We start from the raw sequence: 26281 nt of genomic DNA, 5'->3' as shown, positions 1-26281 counted from the left end.
AACCCAATGTATCATCATGTTGTATAATATTTATTATAAAATGTTTGGTATTTTCAAAAGAATTATAAAATGTTTGTGATGATTGACCACTGTTGGTGTTGTTGCTGTTTAAAAGAAAATCTTAATTAGGTTCAAGAATCCTAACTTATTTGTAATCACATGAACTTATTGTGTTTAGCAAACAGCTTTTTAATCGTATGAACTTATAAGAATTCTATAAGACTGGTTAATGTTGTAATAAAATACGAAACACATGGTCTTGTTTTTTCTGGAAATAAATATATAATATGGTCTTGTTTTTTTTTTAATATTATATGGTATTTTTTTGAGAGGAGAATATTATATGGTCTTGTTGTGCCGTCCTATAAAACAATAATAAACTCTAAAAATGAAAAGATTGTGCGTCAGCAAAGTGGTTACACAATGCTATTCTCTTTGGCTCCTTGTTCGCATCATACATATAGAGTAAAATAACCAAAAACTTCAAAGAAATTGTAAATTCTTGGAGTTACTCCTCTAAAATTTGAAAAAACGCAAAATCCACCCTTAAATTGTAAATTGTAAATTGTCAGACACGTTCGTTCCTTCGTTTTTTTCCTCCGTTTGACAAGCTAACATGTTCGTTAAATGTACACAAGGTAGTGACAAGTTGTCAGAAGGATAGTGACACGTCATAGTGAATATTTGCACATATTTTGAGACAATCAATGTTTGAAAGGTTGGTCGGTTGAGGTAGAAGGACAAGATGATGAATATAAATCCATGTAAGGTGAAGGAACAAATTGCATCGTTAGATCAAGATGAAAACATTGGTGGTGATGATATATTGAAAGCAAGGGTAATGGGTGAATTGTATTGTTTAGCCAAGGACAGAATCAAAGAAGAGGTGTAATAGACAAGGTTAATGGTAAAAAATGATGCATTACTGAACGGAGTGAATGTTGAAGTATGTAATAGAATTGTTGTGCAAGATGTTCTATGGGAAAGAAAAATCATCATCATTTTATAAAATCATCCTACGTTAATGGTATATGAAAGATATTAAAAGAAGTGAGAATAATAAATATATGGGGGCATATATATGGGGGCATTGTAGGAAGAAAATCACTTAATTTTTATTGCTAATGAAAGTTAAGTTGGTTGTATGAATTTGACTCAACCACAATGTCGTGGATTCAACTTTTGTTGATGATATGAAGACCTATTTAATGAAAACTTATAAGTATTTCCGTAAGTGTTCTTTGAGTACTGAGAGTCCAACTCACTTAAATTCTTTATTGAAAATAAAAGTCTTTATTGAATAGAGGGATCGTAACCCTCTAATTTTGTATCCATTTCTTATACATCATCAACACATTACTTCATACACAAATCCAACTTTAACAAATACAAGTTTGTACTAAAATTCCTTTATTAATTATAGTTAGTGAAATATTTAAATTTGGTGAAACTTGATAAATAAAAATATAATAAATGTTATATTTATATTTTAAATTGACCATTATTTAAAAACAAAAATGGTAAAAAACAATTATTTTAAAACGGAGAGAGTAATTTGAAACGAGGGAAATGAAAGTAAATAAGAATTTTCTTTTAAAAAATTCATGAAATTAATGATTAGATTGCGACAGGTATATAAACACATCATCATTCACAATTATGACCAAGCTCCGACTCTCACACTGAACTAACCAACCTTTCCTTCCTTTCAATCATGGCCACGTCATCATCCATCTCTGGATTCTCCTCCACCCTCCTCCGCCACAACCACACCGTACACCACAGAAGTTCCACTAACCTGCAACTAATCTTCCCGAAGTACTTAGAATTGAACCACAAGCCGATCACGTGCCGTGCCACTCGCTCCAGTGCCGTTGCACGTGACACAATTGGCGAGGTGGTGGTTGTTAGCAGTGGAGTGGTTGAGAAGGGAAAAGAGGAAGGAAGAGCACTTCGAGTTGGTTTGATATGTGGTGGTCCTTCTGCTGAACGTGGAATTTCGCTTAATTCAGCTCGATCAGTTCTTGATCACTTGCAGGTTCATGCAATTTCCATATTTTCATGAATTTTATTTATTTTCTTAATTATTCCTAGCTTTCGATAAAGTACGAAATGATACTTTTGAAACTCTTAACACAAAATATCCAATACTGCTTATTTATTAATTCTGTGTTTTTTTTTTTTTTTTTTTTTTTTTTGTTTTGTTTACTTGGCAGGAGGATGATTTACATGTGAGTTGCTATTATATTGATTGCAATCTGAATGCACATGCAATTTCTTCTGCTCAGGTTAGTGTAATACATGTTTCCAAAATAGTGCTTCATGAGCTCCTATTCCTATTGAACTATATTTGTGAGAAATTTCTTTTGAATAATGCTAAATTCATGTATAAATGATCCCTTAGATATTTGAAGACCTGAACCAATAATACAAGGGTGGACAAGTCAGTGAAGTCACATATATACCAACAGTATATTGTTTCAACACTATATTACGATAAAATATTAGTTGAATTAGGTTCCTCATTGCTCTAAATAATGCTTATTTGTTCCTAAAGTCTTGCTATATACAATTCTTGATTAGTCTTAGTTGATGCAAATAAGTGAAATAGAACATCACTTTCGGCTTGGTTATGTCTCATTTTCTTATAAATGGCGCAATTTTTTTCTTTCCTTCTAGCTTATAGTTCAACTCATCAACTTTTTAGTTTCTTGAACTTTCTGTTTTCAGTTTTTGGGTCAAGGTTTTGTTTTCTTCATTTAAAACTCTCAGAAATGGCTCTACTGTTATGTTCTACCACTTAATTGATCACTTTCTTGAATCCAACCCATTTTTCTTATTTCCATATCTTTTTTTACAGGTATATTCCAACACTCCTGCCGATTTTGATTTTAAACTTGAAAGGTTAGTAAACCTTTCGTTCCATGGAAAATCACATTAAAGAAGTATGGTAAAAGTATTTCCAATTTACGAGTAATTAGCTTCATAACTGGTTAGTGATTTTCAAAGAGTTTTTTTATGAATAATCACTCATCATTCAATCAAATCCTTATGTGGTTAACTTCTCCGCAAATGAAAATGGTTTTTTAAATAATTCCTTTCTTGTAATATTCCCTTCAAAATACTGAATAAATATCATAAAAATATAGTAAGTAATAAATACTCATATATGTAGTATGAAAGTAAAGATGGCCATTTGTTAAATTTGCAGCCTTGCCCAAAGTTTCCCGACTTTGGCTGATTTGGCAGAGCATCTAGCTGCAGCTGTGGACATAGTATTTCCAGTCATACATGGTCGATTTGGTGAAGATGGTGGCATTCAGGTGCTATGTCTCTGTGTGTGTTGGTGTGTGTGTGTAGGGATCTTCTCTAGGCGATAATTAATTTGTGTATGTATAAACGATATTTCTATGTGATATATATTTTTAGGAATTGCTGGAAAAGTATAATGTTCCATTTGTTGGTACAGGATCAAGTGAGTGCTGCCAAGCATTTGACAAGGTAAAGGGCACATGTATTTTCTTGTCGTTTTTTTTTTTTTTCTACATGATTTTGTTCTCATTAGTAACACTGGAATGTAGCCAATTATTGATTTCTAGCTCTAAATTGGTTTACATCATAATAGCCGTCATAATGATAGTTAGATTAGGTTCTATACATTTAATAATAATCATTTACTAGAAAATACAAGATTTGAATTTTGCAGTTCACTCCTGAAATAGGTTAAAAAGCTTCTTCATTTAGTATTTACTCGAAACCGACTCGTTAATTATTGGGATGCTGATTGTGTTATATGAGAAAGTAATTGGAAACACTATATGAGACATTAAAACTGAGACATCTTCAATTTCTTTTACATCATCTTTATTTTATTAAACTTTTGTTACTTCCTAGTTTAACTATACCTCTTGCACTAATTATCTTAAAATTATTCCAGTATAAAGCATCATCGGAGTTACGGAAGCTTGGATTCGTAACAGTGCCCAGTTTCTTAGTTCAGGTATTGAAAATTGTGTTTTGACAAGGTCAAAATTTCTCCTTGTAGTGACAACTAATTAATTATATATTACATCAGCAGGTATCTACTAATGTTTTTCAATATCCGATAATTGGATGCTGCAAGCCTGCAACTCTGTTTATCTATACTTGCATGTTTGTGAAAGTATTTTATGTCTTTAAAGTTTAAACATAATTCATCCACATTTTTCGTACTGACATACTGAGATTTTTATAAATTGTAACATTATGATGTCAAATAGGGGTATGAAACAAACAAATCAGAACTATCAGAGTGGTTTAGGAAACACCAGCTTGACCCTGACACGGGGAAAGTTGTGGTAAGAAACTTGATTTGTTTCAGTAATTAGTTATTCATTCTTAACTCATTGTGAAACAGTTTGTGATGCTTATTGACGAGTTAAAATCTGACTTCTCAGGTAAAACCAACAAGAGGAGGCTCAAGCATCGGTGTTACGGTTGCATATGGTGTGAATGATTCTCTTGTGAAAGCCAGTGAAATTATGTCTGAGGTATTTTCAGTCAATTTGGTACTTGAATATGGGCAGAAACTTTTATGATTATGTTGATGAATATACATATAAATCATATAGAATGATATAAAGAAAAGTTAGGAGTAAATGTTTACTTGAATCACATCTCTCCCATAATATATATTAACTTTCGGATTGTTCATTGATTTTGAATGTTATAGGGAATTGATGATAAAGTGCTAATAGAATTATTTCTTGAAGGAGGGAGTGAGTTTACAGCCATTGTCCTTGATGTAGGATCTAGTTCAGATAGTTTTCCTGTCGCACTACTTCCCACTGAGGTATGTTTCATCTTTTTTTCAATGTGATTTCTTAATTATTCACAGAAATTTTAAATTTTTTATATCACTCTAGAGGGGACTGAGGGTATTAAATGAGACAGTTCAAAGCATCATTCCAGTTCGGTTCAATGGAGTGAGGGTTTATTTGAAAAACATTTGAATAATATTGTTCATCTATCAAGGAATGCAAATTTAACCATTTCCTCCAAAAATGAAAGGAACGGCCGTTTCTTATAATTTGGGCTGGCTTAACTCAATCCCATCAAACTGATTTGTAAGGTGAGGGATACCTTTGAGACACTATGATGTCTTTGAGCTGTGGTTCAAGGCTGTAAATTGGCCATGAGTTGTAGAACAAAATCCAGTTTTAATAATTGGGATCAGTTGTAATTATAACTGAATTGAAATTCCGCTTCCAAAGTCAGCAAGAAATTACTCAACAATTCATACTGAAAATTGTAATTGTTTATTTCTCAATGAATATTTCGTACAGAGTAGTAACACTGTAATTAGGTGAACAGGTGGAGCTTCAGTTCCTTGGAGAAAAAGACTTGAAAGAGAATGATGCAATATTTAATTACCGCAGGAAATACCTTCCAACCCAACAGGTCAGTATTTAGTATAAATGTATTATATATGCACACAAGATGCAGTGCACATATTTCCTAGGAGGTGACTTTCGTATTTTTAATCTCACTATAATTTGTTTTTGGTTTCATGCAATACTGCCAATTTTATTTCTAATCTTGTGAAGGATATATTCTCCACAGGTTGCTTATCACACTCCACCTCGATTTCCTTTGGATGTAACAGAGAATATTCGCAAAGGAGCATCTATATTATTTCAACAGCTTGGTCTGCAAGATTTTGCACGAATTGATGGATGGTTTTTGCCTGATTCAGGTTGTAAGCTATCATCTTCAGAAAGTGAGTTTGGAAGGTCTGAATCTGGCACCATAATATTCACCGACATTAACATGGTGAGATGATTTTCGCTCTTGGGAGGAATACAGATAGCGGTTTTACTACTAATGGTGGTTGTTCACTATTGCTGAATATATTCATTACATATTTCAGATCAGTGGTATGGAACAAACAAGTTTTCTGTTTCAGCAAGCTTCTAAGGTATTTCTGGATGTGTCTACCTCACATTACTAGTAATCGACAGCATATATGTTTTGCATATTGATGTATGGATAGCTCATGTTTTTTACTGTCCGAAAATGCTCTGTTTGCTATTCAGGTTGGTTTTTCTCATACGAACATCCTTAGGAGCATTGTTCACCATGCTTGCTTGCGGTTTCCAAATCTTGCTTCAGTCAGTGGCATATCAAGTCAGATTTCAAGCAGATCAAAATCTTCAGAGTCTAATAAGTCATTTCCCCGTCGTGAAGGAGCTCAAAAAGTTTTTGTCATTTTTGGAGGCGACACATCAGAACGGCAAGTATCTCTCATGAGTGGTACAAACGTTTGGCTCAATTTGCTAGGCTTCAATGATGTAAGTATCCATAATCAAGAAAACCTTCAAATTTTTACAACTTTAGATATGTCCATCCAATGAAGTGTAGTCCTCCCACTTCAACTCTCTTTTTTTTACAAAGTTTTAAGGAAATAGATGTGGAAGTATAAATCTGACAAAAATATTACACTTGTTTGTTTTAGCTGTTTCATGATTTCTTTCCTTTAGAATCGTCATATGATGTGTTGTAACCAAATATCAGAAATTTACCCAATATCTCTTATTTTTGTGGTGTAAGTAGAGCAAGGTTATTTTAGAATGGAAATGTTTTATAAATATGATATTTTGGTTGGCTTAAATACCACTTTGGTCCCTTAACTTATTTTAAAATTTCAACTTGGTCTCTTAACTTTACCAGTCAATTTGATCCCTTAACTTAGTCATTTTGCATTAATTTACATACGTTAGAGGACCAAATTGACCGGTTTTAAAGTTAAGGGTCCAAACTGAACTTTCTAAATAAGTTAAGGGACCAAATTGACAGGTTTTAAAGTTCAGCAAACTAAACTTTTAAAATAAGTTATGGGACCAAAGTGGTATTTAAGCCTAGTTTGGTTTATATTTTAGCTGTTAATAAAAAAAATCTCAATATAATTTGCATGTATTAGAGTTTAAAATCGTGCGTTCTTACAGCTTGAGGTAACTCCATGTTTGCTTTCCTCAACAAGTGATTATGCATCTAGTGTCGATATCGGAATAAAGGCTGATGATGTATGGAATAGAACAGTTTGGTCATTACCGTAAGTATTGATCTTTTTATCTACATCGGGATTTGTCCTTGATTTCTTAATATACTTACTGGAACAACTTCTCTATTTTAAAGTTGATAAGAAGATATAAAACCATTCTACCTGATAGCTTAAGCTTTTAAGAAGTTTGTCACTATCATTTTTCACCCCATTCTTAATAATTAAATTAAATTTCAACATGAGGTAAATGGGCTTGTAAACTTAATGATTTTTTTGAGTGTTGGTCTTTGACCAGAACGCTGTATTCTGCCTGCCATTTTCTACCATGAACTAATGACATGCATCAGGTTTTCCCTTTTAATTTTTATTTCAATGCATTGTTTGTCTTAAACCTTCTAAACTCCATAAAGTAAAATTTTCATTTGGCTAAATAGGATAGACAATTAGCATTCACAATCCAGAAATGTATCAATGCATGTGTACATTCTGTATCAGAATAAAAAACTTCTAATGTAGCTTCCTGACACAGGCTATGAATCCATGATCAGTAATAATAGTTCATTGTGATTCATTCATGTGATCTGCGGAAGTACTTGATGCAGGTAGAATGAGATAATTCAACATTAATTTTTGTACAGATATTCTCTTGTGCTAAGGCATACTACTGAGGAAGTACTTGATGCATGCATAGAAGCAATTGAGCCAAATCGGGCTGCACTAACATCTAATCTGCGGAAGCAAGTAATGAATGATCTGATGGAGGGTTTGAAGGACCACAATTGGTTTACAGGATTCGATATTGCTGATGAACTTCCTAAGAAATTTTCTTTAAGGGAGTGGATCAAGCTAGCCAAGGAAGTCAATGCAACAGTTTTTATTGCAGGTATTAAAAGCAGAGTGTTTTCTAGTGATTAATGTTTTAACTTCAACTTCTTTGTTGATGCATGTTAAAAGGTTTCCATATTCACTATTTATATATTATTGAAGATGCGTTTTTTAGAAGTCACTGTATAAGTAGAGCATGTTTCACCTTGACAAGTCAAATTTGATGTAATGTTTCAAGATGATAATACATTGCTTTATAAATTGTTTTTTTCGTTTTTGAAGTAGCTTTATAAATTGTTTTTTTCGTTTTTGAAGTAGAAGCAGAATAATTATAAGGGAAACAGTTGTTAGGTATGACTATGATAAAGCGAATGATAGTAAAATGGAAATTCTATTTAAAAGTGGTTAAAAGGGTCCCATTATTTGTTTAAATAATGATAACTGACCAGAATAAAATACATTCTTTAACAGTTTTCTAATGATTTATATTTTCAGAGTAACTTTCAAGGATTCTGGTTTATGAAATTGATTGTGTATTTATGTACAATGTTCATTCTTTGTTACGTATAGTACATGGAGGCATTGGAGAAGATGGTAGACTTCAATCTTTGTTGGATGCTGAAGGAGTTCCCTACACAGGTTTGTTTATATTGTACCCTTGCTACATGAGACCATTAAGTACAATGGTATCTACGACTCAGGTTCAATTTTTAGTTTTTTTAATTGTAATTGTGTATTCTCCCACTTTTAACTTCTGTTCAAGGTCCTGGTGCATTGGCGTCAAAGATTTGTATGGACAAAGTTGCGACTTCTGTTGCTGTAAATCATGTACGTTTCCCTTAATCAAATTATTTTTTGCTCAAAGATAAACACTCCTCCTCTTCCATTACTTTTCTCAATCTGACATTAACACTTGTCCATTATTTTATTTTTCTTTTCAATTGGTCAGTTTTCTCTGACCGTGCATTCTAATATCTTATTGAAAGCTTGCAAATTCGGGAGTTCTTACCATAAATAAAGAAGTCTGGCAAAAAGATGATCTGTCTAATAAGCCCATAAATGATATATGGCATGACCTCACCCAGAAGCTACAGTGCGAAACATTATGTGTTAAGCCAGCAAAAGATGGATGCTCAACCGGGGTTGCAAGATTACGGTATATTTTAATTGTGTTAGGATCCCTTTTGTGTTATCAATGATTTAAAAATTACGAAATATTGCATTATAGCCTGCTTTTCAAGGATTAATGATTATTACTGTAAGATATGTGAATGGCCTGCGTTGTATGACCACACATGGTTCTTATTATAATCACAATAGAAACAGTAATAATTTCATTGGATCAATCAAATCCTTTATTAGAGTAACTACATCCCTAATTATAGCCACAGAATATAAACATCTATAATTACAATGGATCATTAAAATCCATAAATAGATTAATTACATCCCTAATTCAATAATTACTTTACTTGCTCATTCTATTTTCATGCAGTTTTTTTTTAATGGCTCTATTTTCATGCAGTTGTTCCAGTGACCTTGCAATATATATCAAAGCTCTGGAGGACTGTCTACTAAGGATTCCTCCGAATAGCTTATCAAAGGTATAGGAACATCAATAACTTCATGTAGTCATCGTTATGTCATTTATTGATGAATAAGGGGTTATATCTTGGGCCATAGTTTTCATTGATAGATTATATAGGATTACCAATTATTGAGTTACGGATTTCAGCTCCTAACTTGCAATTTGTACTTAACGACATTCTATCTCTTGCTTTTGGTTGATGTACACAGGCACATGGAATGATTGAGATGCCAAACCCTCCTCCAGAACTCTTGATCTTTGAACCTTTCATAGAGACGGATGAAATAATTGTGTCATCCAAAGTTAAAAATGAGACTGCTCATGGCTTCATGTGGAAAGGAAACAGTAGATGGGTGGAAATTACAGTCGGCGTCATTGGAAAACGTGGATCAATGCACTCATTAAGTCCTAGTGTAACTGTCAAGGAAACTGGTGATATTTTGTCATTAGAGGAGAAGTTCCAAGGTTGGTCTCCACAGAATTATAATCTTTAGTTTTTAGAACCATAATTGGAAAAATACATAGCCTTCGTCATGACTGCAGTTGTTCACAATGGCTAATCTCTATCCTTTGTACATTGCTTCATAGGTGGGACCGGGATCAATCTGACTCCACCTCCCTTGTCAATTATGAGGTATGTTACTGAGATTCTACATCCCTGTAGCAAAATAGATTCAACAGTTTGTTGATGATTAAGTTATGTACAACTTCTGGCAGGGTTGATACTGTGTACCACGGTATCAATTATATTTCCTTAATTCCATTTATAGATGACTAAACTGCATTTTCCTCCCCCTAAGTTTCAAAATGTTGCGATTTTGGCCCCCTATCAAAAAAATGGCAAAAGTGGCCCCCCATGTTTAGGGAAATATGCTTTTTGACCCCTTATCTTTTCAAAAAGTTGCGATTATGGCCCCTTTTTGGGACACGTGGTGTTTTCTCATCAATTTTGGGACGAAAGGGGCCAAATTTTCATTTTTTTTTAACAGGGAGCCAAAATCGCAACATTTTGAAACTTAGGGGGCGAAAAGTGCAGTTTAGCCTTTATAGATTGGTTGAGATTATAAGCATGTGTGTCCAATTCTCAGTTTGATAATCTGGATAATTATTAAATCGCCTATCAGTTGTTCTCTTGAATGTTTATCACTATCAGTTTGTTGAAATACATTTCTTGTTGAAATACTTTTGGCATTTCTGTGCGTGACTCAAGTTCAATATTCAGTGTATTGGAAATTTCTTAAAAAAAGCAGATTTCTTAATTGGTATGTATGTAGGTGAATTTAGGCCGTGTCCTGTCGTGTAATTGGATGTGTTTATATTGTTTGACAAATTGTTTTGTTGTTTCTTCATAATTCAATGACGTTTTGTTGGCCTACACTTAATAAATTGGCAGGTTTCGTGAAATGATTTTTAATGATATTTTTCTTGTTATTTTCTTTGTAGTGAGAAAGCTTTGCAGAGATGTAAAAAGCATATTGAACTGATTGCAAACACTCTACAATTAGAAGGATTTTCACGTATCGATGCATTTGTCAATGTTGACAATGGAGAGGTTTGTTGAATTCCTTGCTCCGAGAAATGTTTTTTTCCCTCTTGTCTTTCACCTAATTGTTTTTTGAGTTGTCTCTTTGAAGTAGATTCTATTGCCTCACATGTAACATATGCTATTGTCTTTTGAATATCTGGAAAATGGTGAGGTAGAAATGACTTATCATCATCTTTCTCATTGACAACTTCCAAAATTTGTAGGTTTTGATAATAGAGGTAAATACTGTACCTGGAATGACACCTTCTACTGTTCTGGTTCATCAGGTAATTTTTTCTGATAATATTATTACTTTTCTTTCATGATCATCTTTTTTTGTTTTTTTGCGGGTCGAATCTTTCATAATCACTTTAAGTGTGTATATATTTTCTTCCTCCAAAGCTGTTACATAAAGTATGTGCTTTGCATCATACAAAATTTGAATTAGGACATTCTTTTAACAACCAATGTATTTCCATACTTGTGTTTTCTAATTGACTCTTCATTCTATTCATATCTCAGGCACTAGCAGAACAACCACCATTGTATCCTCATCAATTCTTCCGCACTCTTCTTGATTTAGCATCTGAAAGATCCATGTAAATATGTTCAAATAAATGTTTGAATTGTTTTCATGTAATGTTTATTATTATTACTAAAAGTTATTGTGTAGCTTCCCTTGATAATGTGAAACTCCTATTTCTTTCTTTTCTTGTTTCCCTTCTAGTATGTATGTTTTCAAATGCAATAAGACAAGAATAATACTTCCTCCGTTTCATATAAAGCCTTGATAATGTTGAAAAGAGATTGTTCCTAGCACTCCGAATAGATTATACTCAATGAATATGTTATCAATCCTTTAACATGTGAATAAAAAATTGTGATATGTTACATTTTTATGTATTTAAAAAAAAAAAGTGATGCTAAAAAAGTTAAGAATTCTACAAATAGCAAATATTTGTTGAAAAATAATTTTTACTAATATGTGTGCCCTTAAGCTATGTTATCATTTCCTAAAAAAAAAAAAAAAAAACTTGAAGCAAACATGTGAATGTTAAATTTTCTATTTCACCTTTCCGACAATAATTATGACATACTTTGCAGACGAATACTCTAAATTTCGATTGATGGTTTCATTTGCAGTTTTTAACAAATCTCTTTCTATTTAAATCTTGAAAAACTGTTTTACCTTTTCCCAAATGCAATCAAAAGTGGACTTGATTGGTTGTACATATTGACAACACTGTCATTACTCCGGTGATTATCATAGGTAAAGTACTACTAGCATCTTGTCACTATTTTCAAACAAAAATCCTCGGTAATTTTTTTTTCTTCTAGTGCAAAAATTGATTTCTTGGAAAGGTAACAACATATAGTCTCAATAGTCCTGTTAAATGGATGTTTGGTTCAACTTTTACAAGAATCGATTTTGAGTGAATTGATAATGGTGAAAAGTGATTGAATATGTAGTGATTTTGGATGTATTTGTGTAAAAGTGGTTTAGCAATAAATTTAAGGCTAAATTCAATTGTAGAAGTCAATAGCTAGTACAAATTGCAGCTTCAAGTAGAATCAATTATACAAGCAAAATCAATTCTACGTTAAATCATCCAAACATCATAAAATCATTTCTGCAACCTCTAGAATCAATTTTGACCCTCTAGAATTGAAACCAAACACATGCTTCATTAAGAATCTCACCACAAAAGGATTATTTTTCGGTTTCTAAAAATATGGCTTTGTCATTTTTCTACTATCTTCATCGACTCTATATATAAGACTCTTCTAGCCAAATCACAGAAATTAAGAAAAATTGTTAGTATATAAAATTTGTCAAAATTATCCTTCAATTGTTAAGTACTCCCTCCGGTTACTATTATAAGCAAATATCAACTTTTTAGGTTCATTTATTAAATGATGTATTTGGTCTATATTATTGACCAAATACATCATTTAATGAATGAACCTAAAAAATTGATTTTTGCTTATAATAGTGACCAGAGGGAGTATATGACAAAACTCATTACTTATTTCTAAGTACTCCCTCCGTCTCACAATAATTGTCTCTTTACCATTTTTTCTTTTTTTTCAAAATAATTGTCACTTTAAAATATCAATGCAACATTTATTATTATTTTTTTCCATTATTATACCCTTATTTATTGAATTTCATCCAACTTGACTACTCCACTAACTATATTTAATAAGGGTGTTTTAGTAATTTTTTTTGAAGAAGCAGGGTGTTTTAGTAAATGATACTAATTTTACCATCAAAATCAATACAATTAATCATTTCCTTAATACCCGTGCATAAACCTTAAACGACTATTATTTAGAGACGGAGGGAGTAGTTGGCAAGATTCATTAGTCCACCGTCCATCCAAACCATTAAATTCTAGGTAGTAGGGATGTGGGAGGCGTTAAAGTGGTTAAGCTTGCTAGACATACCAAGTGCTACTAGTGAACTATTGACTCCAAACAAGTGGTAGATTGTGCTACATTGATGATAAAAATCCTCAAAATGTTTGGGTCCATCTACTCCTTTTGTAGACATCTACTTTCATCTCACACTAATTATGGGATTAATTTTATAAGATGTCACACAAACATTATTGCTCGTATGTTAGTTAGAGTGGCAAAATATTTTTATGTTTGTAACCGTATCTTTGATTATAGCTCAACTTATAGTAAAGCAATGAGTTTTTCCTTCAATAAAAATGAGAAATGATTGTCTTGTAAGTGTATCTCAGTTGGTAGCTACCGATGATATTATTTGTAAGGGTCGAGGTTCGAGCTCTAGATTTCCCACTTCTCCACACTTACTTGTTGTTTTCACTTTAGTTTTTACTAAAAAAACACATGAAAATTACACATTTAACTCCAACCGTTCGAAAAACAAAGAAAACGAAGGAAGTCGAAACCGTTAAAGTTAAATACTCACTCTGTCCCTTAATGTAACCACCCATTTGATTTTATTTTTGTCCCTAAATGTAACCCCCTTTTCAAATTACTAGATGCATTTATTACTTTTTTCCTAAACATACCCCTAATTAATACTACTAACTTGTCTTGAAATATGAATAGTCAAATTTAATACACATACAAACAAAGGACAATTTGGTAATATTAATACACAAAACAAACACATTAATTACACTGACAACTTTTCTTAAGAAATGTGAAAAATGCAAAGAGTGGTTACATTAAGGGACAGAGAGAGTATATAATTTACATGTGTTTTCATGAAAAAACTGTAGCGGGGACAACAGTATTCTTAATTTTAAGGATGGTTAATGATGATCCATGTGCTAATCTTCTAGTAATGCCATCGGATTATATGAACAAAAAGCAACAACATTCTTGGTTATTGATAAAAAAAAAAAGTTATGCAATCTAATGCTCATCACCATCAAAAGCATTGATAATGGGTTTCAATTTTCAACCATGAAAAACAGGAATTTTTTTTATTGATATTGCAATTTCACTTCTCAATGCAAAGTTTAGTCAATTGACTTCGTCGATGTTAGCACTTGCAAATCTTTTTCATTTTTTTGATAAAAATAATACACCCTCCGTCTCACAATATTAGTCGTTTAAGGTTTGTGCACGATTAGTAAGTAAATGATTAATTATGTTGATTTTAATGGTAAAATTAGTAGCATTTACTAAAATATCCTTATTAATTGTAGTTAGTGGAGTAGTTAAGTTGGATGAAATTCAATAAATAAGGGTATGATAGTGGAAAAAAAGTAATAAATGTTGCATCGATATTGTAAAGTGACAATTATTTTGAGAAAAAGAAAAAATGTTAAAGTGACAATTATTGTGAGACGGAGGGAGTAAGAGCTTTTATTTTTCTCTCTATCAATGGCATGCAACCATAGGAGTTTTTATTTTGTGTTCTAGAGCTGTCCCAAGAAAAAGCTAAGCAATTAAAGCCATTGTTTTTGACCTCTTAAAACAAAGAAAGTTGTTTTTATCTTCCTCCCACCATTTAAAAACGTTAGGATACACCGTTCTGGACAGCCGAAAAAACATAGTTTTCCCCACCTCTAGAGTGGTGCTTCCGGAGAAAAACCATGATTTTTGTCCATCTGAAAACCAAAACGGTGCATCCGAACGAAATGGGTTTTTTAAAAATTGTGGGGAATAAAAAAAAACACTTGAAAAATAGATACTTTCACTTTGAGACTGTTTATAGGAAAGGAGATTGAGATATACTTTCACTTTGCTCTAACCAAAATAGATATTGATCATTCAACAATAAGGGGAAAAAGGCACTTAAAAGAAAGAGAGGAATAAAGGAGTAATAGCAATATAGTGTACACTACCATTATTTCTCTTATATTCATATTATTATATGCACCTTTAAGCTTTCATCTTTTTTCAACTTTTTCCTTAACCTCTTATTCATTCTTTTCCCTTCCAATTTGGTGATAATTTTATAGAACAATTTACCATATCCAAAATACATAAATACATAAAATATATTCTTCTAAAAGCAAGCTAAATAAGTTGAAAATGATGTTTAATATCCATAAGACCAAATTCATGATACATTGTACAAAGTACATTACATAACAACCAAATTGAGCAGCACAACAATGAGTTGTGTAGTGTCTAAATAGCCAACACAAGTCCAGGAAGTGACCTACGATAAAGATCACGAGGTTGACTTCTCCACAATGTCATGTTATCTTGCTTATGATCTTCCCACCTTAATGGCCTCAAATCTTTCACAACAAGCCATGTATTGAAATACTCTCTAAATTGTGTAATCAACCCATTTTTCAATGTCCAAACATGAACCCAATAAGCTTGTCCTTCCCACCCTTCAGTTATCACACAATCACCAATTGAAGTGACACTTCTTGGCTCAAATTTGAACCCTTTTTTGTGATTTGTTTCTCCTGTTAACACCTTCATCATGTGTTGACATTGTGGTGGACCATGGAACCAATACTCAAGATCACTTGCTAGCAATTTGGCTACCATTTCCATTGTTCCTTGACCCAAAAGTGCTTTGTAGAGAATTTCAACTATGGACTTATTTTGCATTTCAACCATAGAGTCCATTTTTTTATGAGAGAATGGTACTTGTTGAGTTACCACTGATTTTTGCATTGCATGGTAAGTCACAATTTATAGGGAATGAATGTTAAAGTTTGGTGTCATTAGTTTGTTCTGGAAATTGAGCATAGACGGTTGAGATTGATTAATTTATGAGGTGAGGGATTGGATGGTAACGTTTGAAACGACAAAATGTGTCACACCACAAATATGCATATATTAAATCATAGCATATGGTACTATGTGGGAATGCATTTATGTGGAGAAAACGATGTCTACTTGAAGACTATGTCATTTTAGTGTTTTATTTTTAGTAAAGGCAAAATGTGGTTGATTATAATTTTCTCGGTAGTCAATTTAATCTTGATAAAAAAAAAAAAAAAAACTCAAAGTAGTCTTCTCATTTTTATACTAACGAAAAATTAATTGCATATATTATGCCTTGTCCTTACCAACTGAGTTAAGCTCATAAGGACAAAGAAAAATTAATCTCTAATATAATGAGACACGGCCAATTTACCCTCTGCATAAAAATATTATGGACTAATTTGAGTATTATTTTTTATCGAAGATTAAATTGATTGGCGAGAAAATTACGAAAGACTAAATTGAGTTTTTTTTTCCTGGTGTTGTTTGGAGTGGCTCCTAGGGGCTTGTCCTGGGGTCTCTCTTTTTGGTGGTTTTCGGTAGCGTCTTTTGACGGCTATTATGGTGTTTTTGTACAGTTCTATCCTTTTTAGTTAGGCTAAACTGCATTTTTCGACCCCTAAGTTTCAAAATGTTGCGATTTTGGCCTCCTATTTAAAAATTACAATTTTGGCCCCTTTCATCCCAAAATTGTTGAGAAGACGCCACGTGTCCCAAAAAAGGGCCATAATCGCAACTTTTTGAAAAGATAAGGGGTCAAAAATCATATTTCCCTTATGTTAGGGGGGTCAAAAGAGCATATTTCCCTAAACATGGGGTCACTTTTGTCATTTTTTTCATAGGGGGCAAAAATCGTAACTTTTTAAAACTTAAAGGGTGAAAAGTTCACTTTAGCCTTTTAGTTATATATATATTTTGCCATTAAAAAAAAGACTACATTGAGTTTTCATTCTTTTTTCGGATGATATTAGAAATTATGTTAAACCTAACTCAAACTACAATATTGGCTTCCAAAATAAGGACAACCCACCATTTATAAACATACATTTTAGTTAATATATCTCATCTTATATGGAAATTTTAACACATATCCTCTCACGCACAAGATGAAAGACATTTAAAGTGTGACTCCATGTTGTAATTGATATGCAAATTAGGGCACACAATTTCAATTGATAATAAAATCCTCAAGATTGTTGTAAAATTCGTCATAATAATTATCTCTAGAAAATAATCAACATATATAAATTCAAGTATCAATCAAATATTGCTAAAAGAGAGAACAATAAACTTATCTGTTCTTTAAATTGCGGTAATTTGATGTCGGCAAAATCGAAGTAAACAAACATGAAAGTGATAACCTGCAAAACAGCAAACCATTATTAAGTAACCTGAGGCGTGACATAGTCACTGTCCTTGAGGATTTTATCCGCCTCATGAGCGCATATCCTCCCAGGATACAACAGTTCTTCCCCGTTATGAATCATAACCGGAGGTGACAGAACAACTCGAATATAAACACAGGAGATGCAACCTAGGAATAGAATATTGATGGAGAAGAAGATCGTTATTCTGGCTTCTATAGTGAGCACTATTTATTTTTATCAGAATGAAGGAAGTGAATTGTATAAACGTGTAGAACAACTGTTCCTACAAATAAGCCTAAGCCTTGACCTAGTAGGTAAGTTTGTACAGAAGGTTTTTCCAAAGGAATATTTGTTCATACAAAATATCATTAATTTTTAAATATGACTACTCTATACGTTCCAACATAATGACTCATGATTATAGAAAGTCAAAATCGCACACTCTCATACTCTAATTTTGAAGTTAGATTATAATTGATGCATGAGATTAAAATCCAAATATTTTCACAACATTGATCAGCAATAAGCATCAAGGATTAAAGACATAAGAAAATAGCTCAAAACAATATTACATGAATCACTACTTCAGCTCGTGATGATTAAGTTTAAAGTGTTCTAACTTCTAAGATGCTATCAAAGTTTTAAATACATTTTCACTATGTCAGCAATATCACAAAAAAAAGAATTGATCAATCTAATCTGTTAAAGAAACAAAATGTCCCCATGTGAATTTTGCTTTTAAAGAAAGATATCACCTCTAAGTTATCACAAAAGAAACCATTATAGTTAAAATATAATAATAATTTTTAATTGAAATATTTTTCTATACTTTTCAATTGAAAGTATGGAACACAAAATATTTGAAACTTTTGAAATATCCTCAAAATTACAACAATTTAAAGAACAGATAAGTTTATTGTTCTCTCTTTTAGCAATATTTGATTGATACTTGAATTTATATATGTTGATTATTTTCTAGAGATAATTATTATGACGAATTTTACAACACTCCATTGGTCACATAGCAAGCGACGAAACAATTCTTAGAATTTGGATTGGATTTGATTCAACCTTTACAAATTAATCGGTAAAGTGAGGAGTTTTACCACTCATAAACACATTTTTAAATCATATGTCATCTAATGCCTCCTAACTCTTGACATGTGCGATATTTAGTTTAGAATGGATCTTTGGTTTGTAGTTGAAGGACTCTTGTCTTTGAATATTTTGGTATAATTTAAAAGTGTTACTTAGTTGAATTGATGTTTTTGGAATGTAGGAGGGGAGGATCCTCTATTTTTTCAGCACTGGCAACTACCTCCCAAAAGCATTTGCATGTTGAGTTAGGACAAAGAAATTTGTTTTTTCAAAAAGGTAAACATCATTGATCATAAGTAAACAAAGAGTAAAATTTATAAATACAAAAAAAATAAATGTGACATAAGGGGATTCATTTTATGCATGGTTTACATCAAAATAGTCGCCACCTATAGTAGAGGATCTAATTTTCTTTAATTTAAGGAAATTTGTGTTGAATTTTTTTAAAAATAGACCATTATAATAGACAGAAAATACTTTTATACTCAACCAAGCCATGAGCTACAACATTGTTTTCTCTTCTAATTCAAGTGGCTCTAGTATTTTCCAAACGACTCAAATTTGGAAAAAGAAAATATATGTTTATCAGTTTTGCTGTCTTGATAGGTCCAAAGAGGCAATTTACCACCACCAACCTCACATTCAATCAATATTAAATTATCATTACAAACAAATATTAAAAAAAAGAAAATATTAAATTATCCTATACATAATTACTTTCAAAAATTTAAGAGTGAATTTGAATGTGTTTATGGATTTTTTTTGGATATTAGAATACTAGAAAATTTAAATCATGTGTATTTGAATTTCCTTCATTTCTCCACATTTTTTTTGTTACAATTTCTTTTTAATAAAGTAATAAAAATTTTCATTCTTAAAATTCGTTGGACTATTCTGTCAAAAAAAAAATTGTTGGACTATATTTATAAAATTTAAAATTTTTTGGATTAAAATTTAGGTTTAAATAGGGGTGTTCAAATCCAAACCGATCCAAAAAAAAACCGCAAACCGATCCAAAAAAACCGAAAACTGCAAAAAACCGAATATTTTTGGATGTGTTTGGATGTTGTTTTGGAAAAACTGCTATGATCGGTTCGGATTTCGGATTGTCTTTTCAAAACCGAACCGAACCAAACCGAACCGCAAAAGTAAATTTTTATACTTATTTATGATTTTATTAGTATTATATATTGCATTAATATATTGCTTATTGGTATGTAATCTTATATATTGCATTAATTTAATCTATATTATTACCACTTCATCTATTTCAAATATAATCAATCATTTTCATTGTGTAATGTTAACTTTTTTAATAAATTTGTGTTATATTTTGTATCAAACCTATTATTTTATTGTGTATGAGTAATATTAATGTTAATAAAAAAAATTACATGTTACACTTTGGATATCCAAAAACCGATCCAAATTAAACCGCATATATTTGGATCGGATCGGTTCGGATTTTTTTAACATAATCATCCAAACCGAACCGAACCGCACGTGATTTTTATTTTGGATCGGTTGATTTTTTACCTCAAAACCGATCCAAACCGGACCGCGAACACCCCTAGGTTTAAATATGTTTTTGATCCCTATAAATATACCAACTTTTCGTTTTAGTCCCTCTAAAATTTTCCTTCAACTTTTAGTCCCTAAAAAATTTTCCATTTTCACCTTTGGTCTCTCTTTTAAAGTAAAATCATATGTAGAATTCATATTTTTGAATAAAAATTTGCAGAAAAATTCATAATATTATAAGAATCTCTCCCAAAAAAAATTAGAATTTTTTAACCTAACATGAATTTAATATGAATTTTTATATTTTTTACGGTTAAAAATTCATATTTAATTCATGTTTTGTTAAAAAATTCTATTTTTTTTTTGCGGAATATTTTTTACAATATTCTACACATTTCTGCATAATTTCATTAAAAAATACAAAAATTAACTTTAAAATAGGGACCAAAAGTAGTGATTGAAAATTTTATAGGGACTAAAAGTTGAAGGAAAATTTTAGAGGGACTAAAACGAAAAGTTTGTATATTTATAGGGACCAAAAACATATTTAACCCTAAAATTTATTATGAAAAGTGATCCAATAATACCAATTTTGTGCTCATAACATACACAAATTACACACATCCAACTCTTCATGCTCTCGAGCGCACACCACCCACAAAAATTATTTAAAAAGGGATTTAATTTTGGAAAATGTTGTAGAAAGAGTCTTGAAGAAAGAAAGAGATAAATCGGAGGTGTACACAAAACATCTTTAATGTGAACAAGGCGTCATCCATAGTAAGTCTAATTAATCACAACCTCTTTTCATTGATAACTGGAGGTGGCATTTAGCATGCACAAGCAAAAGACTTGTGCACATTTAGTGGCCTGGAAATGAAGGACAGCTGGCGGTAAAAAAACACTTTTTACCTGCTGGAATATTTTAATGAAAACATATTATATTATAAACTATTCCATTTATTGTTTCTGCTGCTCACACCCCCTAAAACACCATCAGTTATCAGCAATTACTTGTACACCCCATGCTAAAATTGAAACATGGAGAGTAGTAATTCATATTTTCGTTATACACGTGAAACACCACCATAAATCTCATTTTGAGTTTTGTTTCCCTTCTCCTTCATGCTTAACATGTTTCTTCATCTCCATAGCCACCCATGCTCTTGATATTTCCAGATATGCTTTCTCCTTCATGCTTAAGTTAAAGTTCTTATCCATCAACAAAATTGTTCAACATTATTTCACTTTCCTATATTGATCTGGAGATTGCAGCTTAGTTTGGTTTATAGATCTAAATTCATTTTCAACTTAAAGGTATGAACATAACTTTGTTTATCATTTTAAATGTTTTATTATGCTATGTGGTTGTTGTATAGAAGTAGTGGGTTAGTGTTGTTGGCTAATATAAGATTCTGAGATACCATAACTGAAAGAATAAATAATGAATTTTTGAGTTAGTTTTTTGTCAATGAAAGAGGGTAAGAAGACAACAATGGCTGCAACACCAAGTTTATGAGATGGTGTTGTGCATGGTCGTGCTTAAGTTACACACGACCGTGCTCAAACTCACTGGAGATTGGATGCATTTTGTTTACTATCACCATGACCATCGTGCTCAATAATGACACGGTCGTGCTTGTGGTAATGGAAGTAAATATGGTTGGTTTATGCTAGGTTTTGTGAGAAAAATTCTGAACTGCAATCTAGCACGGTCGTGCGTTTTACTGACACGGTCGTGCCAAAATTCCATGCATGAAGTTATAATCTTGAATGTTTTGGAGCACGGTCGTGCTGATTATAGACACGGTCGTGCTTGACATCCTGGAAGTAATTGTTTTTGCTTTCTACTAGTATTGCTATGTAGTGTTGTATTTGTCTGGTTCCTGCAATTTTGTTCATGTAAAGGTAGTGTGTGTTTTGGCGAATTTGTGATTGTGATTATTTAAATCCATGTATGTATGATGAACAGGAAGATGGATATTCATGAAATTCTAGAAATTTTCGGAATTCCCAATGTAAGCGACATAACTGGGGGATGCAACCTTAATGCGGAAGGTTCAGAGGTAGAGGTATGTTGATGTGATTACATTATTGTGTAAATTATTTTTGAAGTTAGCGAAAATCGTAGTGTAATTTTGATCTAAGGATTGTCAATTACTAAGTTATTTTGCAATTTTTATTGTACAGGACATGGACAATAGCTCTTGTTCGGAGAGTGATGTATGTTCCTCGGATGAAGATGTCGAAGACATGTACAGTTCGTTGTATGGGTGCAACTTTGACGATGAAACGGCGGTTGATTGCATGGCTGACCTTGACAGAATTAATTTTAAGGAAATAGGGTCGGATGAAATCATGCGGTACCATTTTCAGGATCGTTTAGTTGCATTCAAGTTTTACAATTTGTACGGTTGTGTACGTGGATTTTCCGGTAGAAAAAGCCGTGTTGTTAAGAACAGGGATGGCGATGTTGTTCAACAAACCTTTGTTTGTCATAGAGAAGGTTACAGGGTTGGAAGTAATGCTGCCGATAGGAAAAGAGAGCAGAAGGCAACTAGTAGGTGTGGTTGCATGGCAAAAATTCAAGTACACGTTGACGCTGGTAGCGGTCGATGGTACATAAAATCTGTTGACGATATTCACAATCACACCTTTTTGGATGGGAAGTATGAGGGAATGCTACCTGCACATAGGAAGATGAGCGATTATGACAAATACCAAATGAAAATGATGAGGAAAGCTGGCATTCCTACGTCACGCATCTATGGTTTTTTTGCTTCACAGGCTGGTGGATTTAAAAATCTTGGATATACAAGAAGAGACATGTACAACGAGCAATTCAAGAACAGGGAGAGGAAGAGTACAGATGCAGAGGATGCAATTGATTTCCTTAAGGGTTTGTGTAGTACGGATGATATGATGTTTTTGAGGCACACAGTTAAAGAGGATGGAACACTTCGACATTTATTTTGGTGTGATGGGGTTAGCCGTATGGACTACTCGGTGTTTGGAGATGTTTTGGCATTTGATGCTACATATCGAAAAATTAAGTACAACACACCGTTAGTTATTTTTTCCGGTGTGAACCATCATAATCAAAGTGTCATATTTGGTAGTGCGATTGTTGGTGATGAAACTGAGGACACTTACGTGTGGCTGCTGCAACAATTTCTTGAGGCAATGGGCGGGAAGGCACCTGTGTCAGTTATAACTGACGGAGATCTATCAATGAGAAATGCAATTAGAAGAGTATTTCCACATGCTCATCACCGTTTGTGTGCCTGGCACTTGGCTAGAAATGCAACGAGCAATATAAAAAATCCAAAATTTGTCCCGAAGTTCAAACGGTGTATGTTCGGTGATTTTGATATTGAAGAGTTTGAAACTATGTGGGATTTGTTGGTTGCAGAGTTTGGGTTGGAAAATAATAAGTGGATTCATGAGCTGTATGAGAAGCGGGAGCAATGGTCAACTGCCCATATCCGTGGTAGATTTTATGCTGGTTTCAGAACAACCTCAAGGTGTGAAGGACTTCATTCTGAATTTGGAAAATATGTTACCGTCTTGTCGAATTTGGTGGATTTTTTACAGCATTTTTTGCGGTGGCTGAATTATGTTAGATACAGAGAAATTGAGGCGGATTATGCATCTTCTTTTGGTGACCCCGTTTTGCAAACTCAACATAGAAAATTAGAGAAGTCAGCTTCAAGAATATATACAAGGTCAGTGTTTAAGCAGTTTAGGCCCGTATTGGAGAGATCTAGTCGGTGCAAAGTCGAAGGTGATGTGCGCAGTGGTTCCATTTTTACCTACAATGTTTTCAAATACCCTAGGGATGATATTCATTGGATCGTGACATTTTGCCAAGAACGGTTGACATTTAAATGTTCATGCAAAAGATTCGAGACATTTGGTATTCCTTGTGAACATATCTTACATGTTCTAGTGCATTTGAACATTGTTGTACTGCCAGAATGTCTTGTGATGGAACGATGGACCAAACGTGCTAAAGATGGAATCAATGCTCAAAATGCTAATAGTTCAAGTCACCGTGATCCTGCATTTGTAACTACGTATGTGATGTTCGTTGAGCGATGTAAGAGGATGGCCAATGCCGTGTTGAAGTGTGGAGATCCTGAATATATACACAAAACCATGGAAATGATTGAAAAACACACCGAAACATTGGAATCATTAAGCAGGGGTGAAGTTGATGAATTGCCCGTGGTCGGTTCAGTGACAGAAAAAAGTTTAGGTAATCCGCAACGGCTTAAGAAAAGAGGTGGAGCAGCAGCTGCGTCTTCATCTCGTAATGTAAGTGGAAATAAAAAGCGGAGTTCGCCGAAATGTGGCATATGTGGATGTAAGGGTCACAACCGGCAGTCTTGTCGTCTACGAGAAGACTTTAATGTACAGTCACAGAATCATTCATCACATATCAATGATGATCAAGGGTATGCTGAAGACTCGGAAGATTGGAACACACCCATGGTAAGTGTGAAGCCGTTATTATCTAATGTTTGAAGTTTCTACTGTTTAAAATTTAAACGGTGATATTAGCGTCAACATTGTAAGTAATTTATTATTGTTCGAACAACGTAGGATTTGAACTAAAATTGAAGATTGGAGGAGCACGATGAATTTTGAAGTTTGATGTTGCGTTGAAGATGTTCGCAACTGATGAACCGGAGAATGGTGTATGATGACCCTTCGACGAAGATGTTAGTGACCTGTTGTTTGTTTAAATTGATTGTTGTTTTGCGTGTATTTAGGAGTGAACTTATGCATTTTTATTAATCTGTGAAATTATGATGTTGGAACCTTTCTAATTTGATGTGGATTGTTTAATATGTACACGATATCAAAGTATTTCGTGAATATTTGAAGGTTTGTGTAAAACGTTGTTCGTTGTGATGTGTCTAATTGCCTGCGCCACCTCTATTGTTAAGCAATTAGTAGTTAATATGTGTACTGGGTTATGAGCACGACCTTGGACACAAACAACACAGGCGTGCTGAAGGAAACATTTTACATTCGTACTTAGCACGGGCGTGTTTGAAAGTGACACGGTCGTGTCAATACACTATGTTCTAAGTTGATCCAGAGTGGGAATAGAAGGCACGCCCGTGTGATATATTAGCACGGTCGTGCTTATGAGTACTGATGCTAATGAAATTTATAGCTGATAATCAAGCACGACCGTGTTTATATTTTGCACGGTCGTGTCATTACAATCTGGTCATTAGTTAGTAATGTGAATGGAATACACACGATCGTGTGTAAATTGGGCACGGTCGTGTCAACATACTATGTTCTAAGTTGAACCAGAATGGGAATAGAAGGCACGCCCGTGTGATAGTTTAGCACGGTCGTGCTTATGAGCACTGATGCTAATGAAATTTATAGCTGATAATCAAGCACGACCGTGTTAATTTTTGGCACGGTCGAGTCATTACAATCTGGTCATTAGTTAGTAATGTGAAAGGAATACACACGATCGTGTGTAAATTGGGCACGGTCGTGCTACATATTTTTTACAAAGTTGTCACCACAGCATGCTCAAATTGTATTTCCTTACCACATACGTAAATAATACCACATACAATTTGGAATCATTTACAATACAACCTGAACAGAATTATAGATTATGACACCGACAAAGATTTACATATGAAGTTAAACAAACTTAAATTGAACACAATTAAGTTTTGAACAGAATTTTTGATAGTGCATGTTCAAAGAAACTTATACAAAATTCAAATAGAACCCAATATAACAGTACCAGTAGTTGATGAAAGATATGTAAACAAAAGTAGCGTTAGCAAGTTCAAAATAACCCAACATAACAGTTCCATAATAGAAGCAAGAAACTTAAATAAAAAACCAGTAGCAATCATCCAAGAAGCATAAGCAAGCAAAAAACCTATCCTCCCTACTCCGTAAGTCACGAACACAGATTCCCAACATTAGACTCCACCTGGAGGTTGGTATTCAATTTTTAGGTGCTGCATCATTAGGTTGAGCATATGTTGTTGCGTTTGGTTGTCCTGCCTCATCTGCTGCACCTCAGCCATCATCATTCCACGCCATTCCTGCTC

General features: G+C 33.1%; 3 protein-coding genes across 4 annotated transcripts; 2 read left to right on the top strand and 1 right to left on the bottom strand.

The window, feature by feature from the left end:
• Positions 1-1665: 1665 nt before the first annotated feature.
• LOC146908282 (D-alanine-D-alanine ligase family) lies at positions 1666-11796 on the top strand. Its single transcript, XM_085729708.1, has 24 exons — positions 1666-2038; positions 2217-2288; positions 2861-2904; positions 3212-3323; positions 3430-3501; positions 3938-4000; positions 4260-4337; positions 4437-4529; positions 4712-4831; positions 5353-5439; positions 5602-5811; positions 5909-5956; positions 6075-6329; positions 6984-7090; positions 7678-7922; positions 8435-8503; positions 8628-8692; positions 8851-9020; positions 9390-9468; positions 9662-9917; positions 10041-10086; positions 10896-11004; positions 11202-11264; positions 11500-11796. Exons 1-24 carry the CDS (start codon positions 1715-1717, stop codon positions 11578-11580), a joined length of 2868 nt encoding a protein of 955 aa, XP_085585834.1. The 5' UTR covers positions 1666-1714; the 3' UTR covers positions 11581-11796.
• A 3692-nt stretch (positions 11797-15488) lies between these two features.
• Positions 15489-16134, bottom strand: LOC146908281 (senescence associated gene 20-like). The gene has a single exon (XM_085727146.1). The coding sequence runs from the start codon at positions 16099-16101 to the stop codon at positions 15598-15600; it is 504 nt and encodes a 167-aa protein (XP_085583272.1). The 5' UTR covers positions 16102-16134; the 3' UTR covers positions 15489-15597.
• A 5904-nt stretch (positions 16135-22038) lies between these two features.
• LOC146908280 (protein FAR1-RELATED SEQUENCE 5-like) lies at positions 22039-24980 on the top strand. 2 transcript variants are annotated; one of them, XM_085727893.1, is made up of 3 exons: positions 22040-22252; positions 22371-24674; positions 24786-24980. In XM_085727893.1, exons 1-3 carry the CDS (start codon positions 22142-22144, stop codon positions 24795-24797), a joined length of 2427 nt encoding a protein of 808 aa, XP_085584019.1. In that variant the 5' UTR covers positions 22040-22141; the 3' UTR covers positions 24798-24980. The 2 variants fall into 2 exon arrangements, with proteins under 2 accessions (XP_085584018.1, XP_085584019.1); XM_085727892.1 differs by having other exon boundaries at positions 22039-22252; positions 22371-24980.
• Positions 24981-26281: the final 1301 nt, after the last annotated feature.

This window comes from Medicago sativa, chromosome 7, assembly GCF_051527215.1.
Source record: "Medicago sativa cultivar Bolivia chromosome 7, Bolivia_mono, whole genome shotgun sequence".
In the NCBI taxonomy this organism is placed as follows: domain Eukaryota; kingdom Viridiplantae; phylum Streptophyta; class Magnoliopsida; order Fabales; family Fabaceae; genus Medicago; species Medicago sativa.
This window is presented reverse-complemented; position numbering and strand designations above follow the sequence as displayed.

Bases quoted from the DNA above. Each gene is read 5' to 3' on its own strand.
- LOC146908280 (XM_085727892.1), top strand. From the start codon at position 22,142: ATGATGAACAGGAAGATGGATATTCATGAAATTCTAGAAATTTTCGGA. The intron at 22,253-22,370 runs GTATGTTGATGT...TTTATTGTACAG, and splicing joins CGGAAGGTTCAGAGGTAGAG to GACATGGACAATAGCTCTTG.
- LOC146908281 (XM_085727146.1), bottom strand. From the start codon at position 16,101: ATGCAAAAATCAGTGGTAACTCAACAAGTACCATTCTCTCATAAAAAA.
- LOC146908282 (XM_085729708.1), top strand. From the start codon at position 1,715: ATGGCCACGTCATCATCCATCTCTGGATTCTCCTCCACCCTCCTCCGC. The intron at 5,812-5,908 runs GTGAGATGATTT...TACATATTTCAG, and splicing joins TATTCACCGACATTAACATG to ATCAGTGGTATGGAACAAAC. The intron at 8,504-8,627 runs GTTTGTTTATAT...CTTCTGTTCAAG, and splicing joins TGAAGGAGTTCCCTACACAG to GTCCTGGTGCATTGGCGTCA.